Genomic DNA, 13,428 nt, shown 5'->3' with positions numbered 1-13,428 from the left:
CGCTGAAAATGTGATTTAAGAATTGAGATAGTGCTGATCATTCCGCGGACAGAACATGTAATGGTACCGGTGAAGTCCATCCCGTAATACTATTATAAGCTGATTGCTAACTCTGGAACAAAGCCGGTGATTCATGCTCATTGCACCGGACATTTGTGTCACTTTGTGATCTTGAATTGAAGGGAACATGAGCATGTGTACGAAGTGAGGCACACCAGCCACATCCAGAACGCCACAATTTGATCTCGGTGCTTTTTTGTCAACGAAAGTGGCTGGAGTCCAGTTGTTCCATCCAGAAGGGTCCTTGAACTCCACATGACAGCACCCACATCCATGTGCAGCAGCGCGCGTTGGAGACTGTTCGAGACTCGGAGTTGGAGGCCAAGGACGGACACTCGATGACAATCGATGCGCACGACAGCGCGCCGCCAGCCGGAATCAAAGGTGAAGAAAGGGTGATATAGGCTCCTTGGGGACCGGCCAATGCGATGACATATCGAGACACGATGCCGCCAGGGCAGGCATACGGTGGTGGACATCAACCGCAGCATCCTCAATTCCACCCTCAGCAACACGCATACGGGCAACACCAGGCGCAACAGCATCAGCAACGACCTCAGTTACCGCAACCACAGGGACAACCACATCCGCGTCTGCCACCCGTGTCGCAGACTGCCTATCCCCCATATGCAAATGGATACCAAAATGGGAACCAGCAGCAGTACCAACACAATCAATATGTCCATCCCGCATACCCTCAGCAGCAGTACCCACAATCGCAACCACAACTGCAACCGCAGCAACTTCTGCTCCCGCACCCGCAACCACCGGCACAACAACACCGCCAGCACCAACCACAACCGCCGGTGCAGCCGACTGCCCAATACTATCCGGCTTCGAATGCGCCACAGCCGCAGCCCTATGTAAACTACAGTAATGGGACCTATACTCAACCTTCACCATCACAACCACCGCAACCACCGATACCCACCCCCTCGGCCGCTCCCGTACAATTTGTCAACCCCTCCTACCTTCAGCAATCACCTGCCACACCAAGATCTACGAGTCATGTACCACCGGCATCGCAGCCTCCAGCGAGAACGATGAGTCCTCAGATATCACAGCTTCCTCCGATTGCGAGACCCCCGCAGCGAACACCGTTTGCCGAAGATAGCCCAAAGCTCAATGAGCGACCACCACCTTCTCGAGCGGCGCCTTCACTGAAAATACCAAAAGACCAAAGACGACCTAGTGTTGGAGCAGGAGTTGCAAAGTCGCCAGCCACGCCCAGTTCCTCGGCACATACCGAAACGCTCCCCCTTTTAATATCTGTAGCCGAGGACTGTTTCGAGAAGGCAAACACGGCGTCTCAAAGAGTCGCCAAATCCATGTCTGAGGCGGAAGTAGCGGACCACCACAAATTAGTGGCGACTGGCTTGGGGTGTCTGGATGTTGCTCTCAAGTCGAACAAGTTGTGGCCTCGTCTGGAAGTGAGGCTGTGTTTGCGATATGCCAGCGTACTGATTGATGAAACGACCAACATCATGGAGGCAGAAACGACCCTGACGAGAGGGATAGCTGTTTGCGACAAGGTAAGTTTATGTTGCCTACCGTTGCATGGAACCAGACGCTGACAGGTACTACCAGAACCGATTTCTTGATCTCAAATACTGCTCCCAGTTTCTCCTCATGAAGACGCTCTTTCAACGAAATCCCAAAGCTGCTTTCAAGCTCATTGAGGGGCACATTTCGGATTGCGGGACTTACAAACATGTTCACTGGATCTATGCTTTCCGGTTCCTCAAGGCGTCGTTCCATCTCCAGGCCGGATCTCCAGCCGAACACGGCGCGATTGACAATCTACGAAAAATTGCCGGGGTTGCCAACCAGCGCAAAGATTTTTCGATTTTTGCCATGGCCATGCTGTTAGAAGGGTTCGCACACATGACCACCATGAAGGATGACTGGGCCAACCGGGTGCAGTTGTGTGTTGCCCAGGTGTCCAAGATACAGTTGGAGTCGTCTATTCAGATACCACAGATCGATATACTGTTGCGACTGCTTGATTTGGCCTGCAGTCTTCACCAGAAATCACATCAGGTTGCGGCGCAAAAGTTGACTGTTCTTCAAAGACAGCTGGAAGAGCTCAAGAACTCGCCGGACTGGCCGCTTCAGAATGGGGAGGTGTTGTTGTCTATCAACCGGATGTCGAATACGGCGCCGACGGTTAGTAACGATACGAGGGCGGTGGTGCGGCAGGGAGAGGGGAATGCAGACTATCTGGTCTTGTCGACATTGGGGAAGCAGGAGGCTTGGGCTATAGCGTAAGATTTCCTGTCATTCTTGCAGTCGCTCCAACTAGACTGACAACTATCACAGCTGGGTCTTCAACGGCATCGTCGCCCACTACAGAGCCACCACCCCCGGCCGGAGCGCAACCTTGTGGAACGAAGGCCTCCGCGTCCTTGACGACACCAAAGTCTCCACCGCTCCTCAGCCCCTTCCAGAAGCCCTCAGGCAACACGACTGGGCCAGAGAACTAACCTGCTACACCCACATTCTCATTGGGCTTCAGGCAGCCACAGTCACCGACTGGGCCAGAGTAAAGCAGAGCCTTGATGCCATCCACGAGCAACCCCACACGTCCCCCTCGCCGGGCAGTTCGGTCGATATCTTAACCCTCTACCTCGAAGGCTGCCAGCAGCAGGGCATGGCCAACATGGACGAAGCGCTCGCCATCTGGAAGAACCCCCGTTTTGAGCTTGATCCCACGGGGGCGTACAAGAATGGCTCCCGGCTCGAGACAGAATTGTGTATCCTTGCCGCGCTGAACAGGGTGTACATTATGCAAGAACCCAACCACCGCGACAGCGCCGAGACGGCCGAGTTGATTGACCTCCTCCGCCCCATCTGCGAGGACAATCCCGATCTTGAAATCAGAACGGCCTGGAATCTGGTGTTGGCGTCGAGCACATTTGAACCGGAGCTGTCGCTCAATCAAGCGAAACGGCACATCCAGGGGGGCCTTTCGGGAGCGCAGCAGCTGAACAATACGCAGTATTTGAGCATGGCGCTGAATATTATGAGGTGTAAGCTGTTTGAGAATGTGGTGGGGGAGCAGGCGCTGAAGAGTGCCAAGGCGGGGGCGACGCAGGCGAGGAAGAGCGGGAATTTGTTGTGGATGAGTGTGGCAGAGGGGATGCTGGGGCAGAGTTTTGAGATTGAGGGGCGGGTGGGGGAGGCGGGAAGGGCGAGGGGGGAGGGGGTGAGGTTGGCTAATGAGGCTTATGAGAAGACGCAGTTGAGGTAGGGGGTGGGAGGGATATTTTGGAGGGATGGGAAGGGATGGGGAGGGATGGGAAGGGGATGTGTGCATTATGTATGTTTTTTTTGGTTTGTTTGTGTTTGCTGTGTGTCTGGCGTTGTTGTTGAAGTTTTTATGAGACAGGGAGGAAAGCGTGGGATGATGATGGGATACCCCTTTTTTTTATTCTTTTTATTTTTTATTTTTTTTACATTTGATATTTGTAGGGCTGGCAGCACGAAGCGAGCGTTTGTTCAGCATGGCATTTGGGGTGGGAAATTTGAGAGGGACAAATGGGTGTATTAAATTACAGTGAGGGGGGGGGGGTTGATGTAGTTTTGTGGCTTGTGGTAATATAGCTGAGAGTTGTTATTGAAGTTGACTTGGTGAACCGACAGGCATGGTGGATGCTGCAGGTGGTTCGGGGCTACTAAGACCATCCCTTTTGAGAAACATTTTAGCGTGAAAGAAGGTGGTGGCTGTCGAGAGTCTCGCCAATATCCTCGGGCTTGTGATGTTTCCGAGATTCCCCTCCCAATCCCCGGCCCGACACCAACGCTGAGCAACCTTCCCGAAGATCCCCACTCCCTCCTTGCCAAGCCATCGCACCAGCGCTATTCCTAATCAGATCCGTCCGCGCATTCGTTCAGCAACGAAGCCAGCAGCAGCTTTGTCTCAGCTGCTTCTGAAAACTAGTCTATCGGAGAGACAGGAACGGGGTGAATAAAGTCATCATCTTTTTTCTCTCCTCTGCGCAAGTTTCTATCTTATTAATTAATCTTCGAAAGTAAATCGAATCTACCCTCCGTAACAAGCGTTCATTTAATTTTAGTGGCATCGGGCGGTCGTTGTTGCAACCTGGCCGCTTCTGCTTTGTTACTGCTGCTGCTGCTGCCCCTCAATCCTATCCTCGGACAGATGATTATTACGGATATTCCGTCATACTTTCTGCGAGCTTCACAACTTTTCCTTTTGCACAACGGGTACTTTTTGAGTTTTGCGCCGCCGCCGCCGGAGACAGGTGTTGCATTTTGTTGGAGCTTGCGACAAGTGTTGGTGACTGAAACTTGCTTACTTACCGACGAGATCCTATTTAACCTACCTATCACCTATTGATCAAACGGCGATATCATTACCCTCCCAACAACACACGCGACACCACCTACTACCTATCAACACCTCCTCTCACCATCCTCAACCATGCCGACCCCAGCAACCCCCAAAATAAACTCCAAATCCCCCACCATCCGCCGCATTTGTATGTCTTTCCCCCCCACCCAATCCTCTCTCCCTTTCCCGTCACTGACCCTCCTTGCGTTGTGTGTGCAGTAAAAGAAGCCCAAGAACTAACCAACCACCCCTCCCCCTTCTTCCTCGCCTCCCCCCTCGAAACCGACCTCTTCGAATGGCACTTCACCCTGTTAGGCCCCCCCTCCTCCCCCTACGAGAACGGGCTCTACCACGGCCGTATCAACCTCCCGCCTTCCTACCCCCTCCGCCCGCCTAGCTTCCGATTCCTGACCCCCTCCGGCAGATTCGAAGTAAACAGGGAAATCTGCCTCAGCATCAGCGGCCATCACGAAGAGACGTGGCAGCCTGCTTGGGGGATTAGGACAGCCTTGGTTGCGTTACGGTCGTTTATGGAAACGGATGTCAAGGGGCAATTAGGGGGGTTGGAAGCGGGAAGCGAAGTGAGGAGACGGTTGGCGGGGGAGTCAAGGGGGTGGATTTGTGGGGTGGGTTGTAGTATTGGACAGGGGGGGAGGAGGAATGAGGAGGTGATGGGGGAGCATGTGAAGATGTGTCGGGAGATGGGGGTCGTGGAGCAAGGAGAAAAGGTGCCCGAGGAGTTGAAGATGGGGTGGAGGGATGAGATGGGGGAAAAGGGGAAGGAAAAGGAGACGGAGAGTGATGGGGAAGAAACGGCGAGGTTGGCGGAGGGGTTTGTTCAGACTGTTGCTGCACCTGCACCCCTTGGGACGGTTGATAACGAGAGACCTGCTGAACGGGTGCCGACGCCGCATCCGGGGGTTGATGTGCGGGGGGTGCAGCAGCGGTTGTTGGCTGAGGCGAGGAGAGGGGATACAAGTCAGGACGAGGGGGTGCCGGTTTGGTTGGATAGGTTGATTATTGCTGTGGCTGTGTTGTTGATTGCGGCCGTGGCGAGGGTAATGCTTGGTTGAGGATGGGGAGGGGGAACTGCATTTTTGGGAACTGGCGTTGAATTAACTGCTTTGATGGGGTAGGGGTGGGGGGTGGGATAATAAAGGGAACGGAGTTGTTGGAATTGATACAGATATTTTGTAATTACAATAGCATCGCGGTGAGATCTGGCCGGTGGAATATGGAACAGACAGGACATGGAACTGGGAATTTGGTTGCTGATATGTCCAAATTTGGTTCAACTTGGGCTTTTACAGTGAACAGACGTCAGCACGCCCCAAGGCATCCGTCGAGGTTCCCAGACTCGGTATATATCAGCTTAAGCACACTCATCTTGCAACAAACCAACAGCCCATCCTGGTCGGTGGGAGACAGAAGAGCCGTCGATAGGTATCAAGAAGGCAAGTCGAGACATGTCGACATTTACATCCAGCACATCCTTTCACCTCAACACAAGCATCACAAGGACACAGGCTACAGAAAACCAACCATTATTCTACACATATGACTACAAGAAACACACACTCCCCCAATCCGCTAATGCCCCATCTCCTATGCTCCACAAACGCCCAAAATGAAAGTCCCAGTCCTTAAGAGGTACCAGGGGGTATCACAAGTGAAGAAGAATGCCGACGAAGAAAATCCTGTCCAGCCCAACCTCCAACAAAAAGCACTCTTTTCCCTCTCTCATGGCTGTTCCCTCCCCCATATTGCCCAGCTCTTCTATGCACTACAAACAGAGTGGGAGAGCAACATAGTATCCTGATGCACAAAAGTTCCAACAAAACATCATCCCTCAAACTTCCTCAAGCAGTAACCGTGGGCCTACCACTCGGCAACGACTTTCTCGGCTTGTTACCGGTAGCACTTTGCTCCACTTCCTTTCCCTTTCCTTTATCCTTCTCAGCAGGAGCAGTCAATCCCTCCTTGGAAACCTCCACCACAGTCCACCACCACTCTCCAAGACCTCTCGCCATGCCGGCAATCTGCTCCTTGAGCACGCCCACGCCCTCCAACCAATCCATGATCAGCTCCGCCTCAAACTCCATAATTACCGGCTTAACTGTCTTGACCAGCTCGTCAGGCCTCATGCTGCCACGTGAAGCCAGCGTGATCATCACCACGCTCAGGTACTGGATCCACATGTCCACGTTCAGATCGCCGTGGCAAGTCATCCAGACCGGAACCGCCCCTCCCGGCCCCGCAGCAGGCGGTTTGGCAGCCAAAATCTTCTCTCGAAGTTCGACAAGCTCGGCGTCGTCATCGTAAACATACTTGTCGGTGGGAGTGATGTCCATCTTGAAGTGCATGTACTCCTTAGGATACTTTCTCGTTTCATAGTTCCCGGGCTCATGACCCATGGGCACATTCTTCTGGTCGAGGATGACAGTGCGAACCCGGCCCATGGCTTGCATATTGACAAGCACCATCGTCATGCCCTTGTCGTCAGCCTTGAAACGAACCGAAGACTTGCCCTTGGCTCTGAACGCCTCGTCCAGCTTCTTCTTGTACCGATAGGCCTGCTCAAACTTCTCCTGGCTGGCCGCCTTGACAAGCTGTTCAAACACTCTAGTGTTGAATCGCCACTGACGACCGTTACTGCAGTCCCTGGAAGACTTGGAGATGACGTGCATGCGCTGAAGCTGCTCGATGGCTCTCTCCACCAGCTCCGTGATCTCGACAGCTCTCATGTGTGGATAGAGGCCGTTACGCTTCTGCACCAACTTCTCGTCTAGCTTCTCTTGGACAGGCGTCACGCAGAGCGAGCGAATCCAGGCCATGGCGACCATCATATCTTGAGACAGCTTGGGCTTGGGCTGGTTGTCCAGTGAAACAGCTAACGGCTCGGATGTGGCGTCCTGGAAACGGTTAAAGACGGATCGCTGGGGGTGATAGTAAGCCTCGCGCCATTCACGGTCCTCGTGCCTAACGGGAGTCAGGGTGAAGTTCTCCTCCAGGGCCTGGCTTGTGGCGGGCAACGCCGTCTTCTCTTCCCAATCCAGTCTGGTCGTCCACTTGATGAGCTTAAGCCAGTCGTAGGCAAGCACATCGTCAAAGTCGAGAGGCGGCAACTCTTCCTCCTCGTAAGCCTTGAGGAACTTCTTGTGAAACTTGGCCGTCAATATGACAATGCTCGACGCGCGATCTTTCCTAAGCATACCCCAGTAGTGCCGCAATTGACTGAGACTGTGAAACTGTTAGCACCCTCTTTACTCTCTCGAGAACGAAACAAAGAACTTACGTTTGCTCAGGATATATCCTCATAATCAAGCCCCAATCAACAGAACGAGAAGTACCACCCAGGAGTGTACCGATGGCAACGTAAGTAGCGAGACGCACATTCTCACTTGACCAGTCCAGCCCCTCGGCCCTGTCACCCGGCTGTCTAAGGAAGTCCTCTGGGCACTGCGGGAAGCCAGTATGCTCGCGCTTGGTCTTGATCTCTTTGAGTTTGATCTTCCCAGAGCGAGTGCGAGTGGTCTGCGACTTGGAACCGGGAGGCCTGCCAAGACGTTTCTTCCTGTGGGCAAAAGCCCCGGGCAAGAGCTCTTGATGATCGTCATCAGACTCCAGCTCCTGGTAATCAAGGGTGTCCATCGTGAACTGCTTCTGGTCGTTGAAGCGGGCCTTGACCGGCATATGGCTCATTCCATGCTTGGGAGTGATGTTGAGGATGATGAAATCAGGCGCCACACTGCCAGACTCTAGCAAGGTAGACCCATTCTTGGACAATTCCCAGTCTGAGACCTTGTCGATAAGTGTGCAAAACAGCGCATACTTTTTGTCTTTCCAGTCAGTATGGGCATCCAAGTCGCTCTTCTTCGCCATAGTCTCAATGCTTCTGGGGATGTTCTGCTCAAGCTGCCACTTCCGAGTCGGCATATAGCCATCAACAGTGAAGCTGGTATCAAGCTTCTTGAAGTGCTTTTGGCTGTGCTCGTGCCACACCCCATCCGTAACTTGTGTCAGCGTAGTGCTCTCGGCAAACGTGAACTCCTTTGGCTTCTCAACCTCTTCATCCAACACCACAGTAATTTCGTCGCAATCCGTGCCCGTAGATTCGCCATCATTCGACTCAAGCTCGGGAGTCCACGACGTCCCCTCTTCATCACTCTCAAACTCTCCATCGTCAACCTCAAGGCTCTCGTTGGGCTCCAAGAATCTAACTGTAGGCGAGACAAGCTCAGGGTTGGGATTGGCATTAAGATTGTAGAAGTAGGAACCCTTCTTGAAAAACCAAGTCGGCATACTGTTCAACCCTGGGTTCTTGATCCTGCCGAGGGATTCGGGTATCTTCGTCGGCGACTTGCTTGGCCGGGCATTGTGATGCATCTTGCTGCCGCCCCGTGTGGGCAAGAGACGGAAGTGCTTGACGGCTTCAACGATGGATGGCCTGTGAATGCTGTCGATGTGGTTGATGTTGCCAAGCGGGTAGTGTTGTTGAGGGGGGGACGCTTTGAAAAGCTCGGGATCCACGAGTGAGTCGCTTTGATTTTCTGGATGAGTCGCATGCCCCCCGTTCGACTTGTGCCGTTTCGGGGAAGAGCTCTGGGCCCCGGCCCCGGCCCCGTCTTCCGGGGCTTGCCTCTTCTGCCCGACATTCCCGTGGCTCCGCAGGTGATTAGGCCGCAAGGTATCCTTGACAGGCTGGCCAGCAATGTTCTGATTGTAGTACGGGGCATTGAAAACCTCAACCTCAGTGATCTGCCGCCTCCTGGCCCGAAACTTCTGACCATTTGCATTTGGTCGTGGGTCCCTTTCCCCCTTTGGGTACTTCGGGTCAGTCTCCTGTAAATCAGCCATCTCTTCCGGGGTAGGCGAGAACGCAGGCGGGATGTACAGTCCCGGAAACGCTTCCTTGATCATTCGCGCGGTGAATTTGACGGCTTCTGCAGAAGGATCCATGCCGTGGCGAACCAGTACGCTGTATGTCTCCATCCTGCCCTGCATATTCCTCAACAAGTAAGTGTGCATGTCTATCAACTTGCGAGCCTGCAGCGAGTTAATGGCAGTCTGACAGTTCTTTAGACTTGGTGGAGTGGTTCCCGGGAACGTTGCCAAATAGACCCGAAGTGCGGCATAAAAAACAGCTTTCTCACCAGGAAACACGCCATTGTTATTGTCCAAAAGATACTGCACGATATCAAAAACCATAGCAGTCCGCACCTTCGCGTTCGTTGCGAGTTGTTCATAGGACGAGTAATTCGGCACGAAGGGCTTGATGCCCTGAGAGTCTTGGGCTGGCGCTGGCGCAGTGCTGGCTGGATGTGCTTCTGTCTTCAGTGTGAGCACGCGATCCTCCGGGTTGAACGCCTGATGAGCATTTGGATCAGGCACATCTGGATACTGTGAAACACCGACTGGCTGGTCGTCTAGCTGTTCAGACATCTCAGCGTCCTGTTGCTCGTCCGGAACCGCAACATCATGCTGCTTGTCAGGCATTTCAACATCAGCTGTGCCATTGTAGACATGCTGGGCCGGAGCTTGGGCTGTCAGCTGCATACTTGGTAAAGCCTGGGTCGCGGGCTTAGCAGCTGAGATCGGCCGGGTGTCCAAGTCCATAGGTTGAGGGGGGGCGCTGACTTGGCCCTGAAAAGTGAAAGGTGCGGCAGGCGCAGCTTTGTTACCGAGTGGCATTCTGGACTGCTGGACAAAGTTCCGCTGGGTTAGCAACCCGCTCTGAATTTGAAAAGGCTGAACCGGCGGGTCTGGGTCTGGAATAACCGTCCCAACCTGAGCAGTCGCCGGAATGGCAGCAACCTCAACACCTCTAAACTCCATCTCGCTTTCCCTGGCTTCGTCTGCAGGCCGCTTTCTCATAGATGGCCGAAGAGCTCCTCTTCGAAGCTTGGTAGCCGTGGCCCCAGTCTTACGGACACCTCGAGTGGTTGGTGTACTGGAGTTCTCAACTGGGGGTGTCGAGACAGGTTCTATGGGTCGGCGCTTGTTAAAGTTGTGTGAAGGATCGAAATTCGTATTGCAGGCATTCTGCCCGGCCGTCAGGTGATACTGTAACCCGTTCGAATTCTTCCACGAACTTCCGCACTTTTCGCAGACGAACTGCTTCTGTCCATTGGCAGCAGTGGTTTGCCCCTTCCCGCCACGACCTCGGCCACCTCCACGACCACGACCACGACCACGCCCTCTGCCGCGAGTAGGAGTGACCCTCTCAACCTCTTCCACTGTAGCTTCCGGAGCAGGTGTCGAAGGTGACGGCTCCCCTAATTCAACCGTCATGTTGTCTGCGGCGCCATTATTTCCAAGTTCGCTCCATCTCTGTGGGGTTGAAGCTGGTACGAAGGGAGTATCGCCTTGCCTCTTGAATACAATGACAAGCGAATCGCTCTGAGCACCACGCTTCCTCTGCTGCGGGTTGAGCGAGTGCGACTCACCGATACGGACCTTGTAGACGGTACCTGGGGACAGCTCCGGTGGGCGATCATCTCCAGATATCTCGTCTGCTCCCCGCTTCAGTGATGGGCGAGGAGGAGCTGCAACCTCAGCTTCCTCGACGACCTCAATAGCAGCCTCCTTTGGCGCCGCATCAGCGGTATCAGTATCAGCCGCCGGGGTTTCTTCAGCAATAGACTGCATCGACGCAATTCTAGCTTCCTCTAGGGCCTGCTCCTGTCTTCTCAACTGTGCAGCAACGTGGCTTTGCTTCCGGTTCGCCTGGCGCGGGGGTTGTGCCATCAGAGACAGGGCGCTGAGTGAATTCTTTTCGTCGGGGGCAAACATCTTGGGCCGAACCTCTCCAAAGCCATAAGCAGAGCCAGGATTGTCTGTGGCTGCTGTCTGCGTCAAGAGTGGTTGCCCACCGGTAGACTGCCCGCCAGTAGCCCTGTACATGTAGGCAGAGGTTTTGCCGATCCGAATCATCTCGCTGTTGACCTGAAACTGGGTCAGGTGGGCGGGCTGCCGCGTTTCGGCAACTTTTGTCAAGTAGCTTGACAGGTACCGCCGATGTTGGTAGCCGACAGTGGCAACGCTAACCTGGGGATTTGAGGCTCCTCTTGGGCCTGCGCTCTTGATCACCTCGAAGACTGTCTGAGCCAGAGGCTTCTCTGGAGTCCAATGGTTTTGAATCCGCGCTCCAGAATTTTCGTAAAGAGCGAGCGCATTTGGCTTCGGCTCACGGTGTCTGCTAGGATCCGAATACTGGGACGTCTTCTTGCCAGTGGCCAGGAACCTCTGCCACTCCTCGTCGGTGGGATCGCGAACGAACTTGAGACAGTCTTTGAAGACTTTGCGAGTCGTGGGAAAGCAAGCAGCTGTATACTTGATAACTCCTAAATCGGCAAACCGCTGACAACTCTTTGCAACAGTCTTCATCTGCCATGGCTTGCCAGACACTCCAAGCTTGGTTCTCAGATCGGCATAACGCATGACGCCAAAGGCCTTGACGACACCAACAATAGTTTTGCCGAGGGCCGCCACGTCAATGTTTGTTCCCGTCCATTTCGAATGCCAGGAGACAGTTTTAGTGTCCTTCGCCAACTTCTCGAGAGCCTGGGGGTTCAAGTCCAAACCAAACGTGTCGTTATCCACCGTCTTCGGGGCAAAGTCAGCCAGCCAGAGCATACTCGTCTTCATCTTTTGAACTACGACGGTTCGTTTGACAATGTAACCTTTCCTAAAGAGTGAATCTGTTCTCTTGGGTAGAGACCGTTTATCTTGATCGACAAGCTTTCGGAGGTTGCTCTGAAGAATGCCATGGTGCTTTGCTGTGGCAATGCCCTGTAAACAAGCCCACTCCAGAGGCGGAACCTTCTTGTAGTCGATACCGTGATGGGTCAAGGTCTGCCAAACAACTTCTTTTGACGGCACAATCCGAGGTCGGACAGCAAGGCTCTTCTTGGGCTTCTCGACCTGGGCATTGCCTTTGCCATTGCCCTTGCCCTTTCCCTTGCCTTTCGCAGTTGTGGATTTGGCGGCGGGAGCTTCTAACTGAGGGTCAATTGCCGATGACTCGGACGGACCACCGGTGGGCGCCGCTTTGGGTAGAGCCAAGACTTGGTCGAACTCGAGGAAATTCCAATACCTCTTAGGATGGCCGTTAATCAAAATCTGCGGTCTGGACCGGAGCCAGTCCCAAGCCAACCGCGCCGAGGCCAACTCGGCATCGGTGAGCGTGCTCTCAATGTCTTCGCCATCATCACCCTCTGACTTGATGGGTACTTCTGGGTGGGTTTTGCCACTCTCGCGAGCGAGGGTGCCGTGATATTCACGAATGAACTCAAAGAGCTGTGTGAGAGTGATGCCTGCGGCAATTGTTAGCCTTGTAAGTCTGCAGCAAAACCTTGAACGGTCGGTCAGGCCACGCGAAATATAGGCAAAAGGGTCCTATTGGTGAGTTCCATCGGTATCAATGACGGAGACGACTCTCAAAAATTGGCGACGACGCGAGTCTCGAACGTGGTGCTGTTATCCAGGAGGTGATGATGGAAGGGTGGTTCAGGAGAGATGTTCACGTACCTTCTGAGCCGCAATAGGCGATCTGCGATATGAGGCCTTCAATAAAGACCTCGAAACCAACTGGGCTCATTATGACGAGGCGCGCTGCACCATTCTCGAGTGGTGAAAATCGAATTGATGTTGTGTCGCAGCGTGATTTGAATTTTGACGTCTCGAGAATTGGTGGTTTGCAGAGGAATGAAGATGACTGGTGATGGGAGGGTGGGTGCGATTTTTTTTTTTTGCTGCAGATTAGAGGGGCAGTTCAAGCATGCTCCGAGGCAAGGTGGGGGACGGCATTGCAAGGAAGCTTTGGCCCTCGTTTCATTACCACTTGGGGAGCTCTTTGGATCTCGTGCCCCACCGTTGAGCTCCATGAATGAAGGAAAGTATATTGACTCGAGCACTTGGTGGCTTGAGTTGGTGGTCATTGGTATCCACAAGATCATATTTCGGCTGAAACTGTAGGCCTGGCATGGTGTACTTGGCCAGCTTTGAATATCTAC

The 13,428-nt window shown here is 53.6% G+C and overlaps 3 protein-coding genes across 3 annotated transcripts; 2 read left to right on the top strand and 1 right to left on the bottom strand.

The window, feature by feature from the left end:
- Window positions 1–181: 181 nt before the first annotated feature.
- Window positions 182–3,310, top strand: QC762_202350 (uncharacterized protein; the record flags this gene model as incomplete). The annotated part of the gene is made up of 3 exons (XM_062887125.1): window positions 182–1,592; window positions 1,648–2,324; window positions 2,380–3,310. Exons 1-3 carry the CDS (start codon window positions 489–491, stop codon window positions 3,308–3,310), a joined length of 2,712 nt encoding a protein of 903 aa, XP_062746913.1. The 5' UTR covers window positions 182–488.
- A 36-nt stretch (window positions 3,311–3,346) lies between these two features.
- Window positions 3,347–5,697, top strand: QC762_202340 (uncharacterized protein). The gene is made up of 2 exons (XM_062887124.1): window positions 3,347–4,562; window positions 4,634–5,697. Exons 1-2 carry the CDS (start codon window positions 4,505–4,507, stop codon window positions 5,485–5,487), a joined length of 912 nt encoding a protein of 303 aa, XP_062746912.1. The 5' UTR covers window positions 3,347–4,504; the 3' UTR covers window positions 5,488–5,697.
- A 49-nt stretch (window positions 5,698–5,746) lies between these two features.
- On the bottom strand, window positions 5,747–13,013 carry QC762_202330 (uncharacterized protein; the record flags this gene model as incomplete). The annotated part of the gene is made up of 3 exons (XM_062887123.1): window positions 5,747–7,654; window positions 7,710–12,729; window positions 12,944–13,013. The coding sequence occupies 3 exons, from the start codon at window positions 13,011–13,013 to the stop codon at window positions 6,274–6,276; spliced, it is 6,471 nt and encodes a 2,156-aa protein (XP_062746911.1). The 3' UTR covers window positions 5,747–6,273.
- Between the last annotated feature and the right edge of the window lie 415 nt (window positions 13,014–13,428).

The sequence above is a fragment of the Podospora pseudocomata genome (genome assembly GCF_035222375.1).
Source record: "Podospora pseudocomata strain CBS 415.72m chromosome 2 map unlocalized CBS415.72m_2, whole genome shotgun sequence".
Taxonomy (NCBI): Eukaryota; Fungi; Ascomycota; class Sordariomycetes; order Sordariales; family Podosporaceae; genus Podospora; species Podospora pseudocomata.
This window is presented reverse-complemented; position numbering and strand designations above follow the sequence as displayed.

Bases quoted from the DNA above. Each gene is read 5' to 3' on its own strand.
- QC762_202340 (XM_062887124.1), top strand. From the start codon at position 4,505: ATGCCGACCCCAGCAACCCCCAAAATAAACTCCAAATCCCCCACCATC. The intron at 4,563-4,633 runs GTATGTCTTTCC...TTGTGTGTGCAG, and splicing joins CCCCACCATCCGCCGCATTT to TAAAAGAAGCCCAAGAACTA.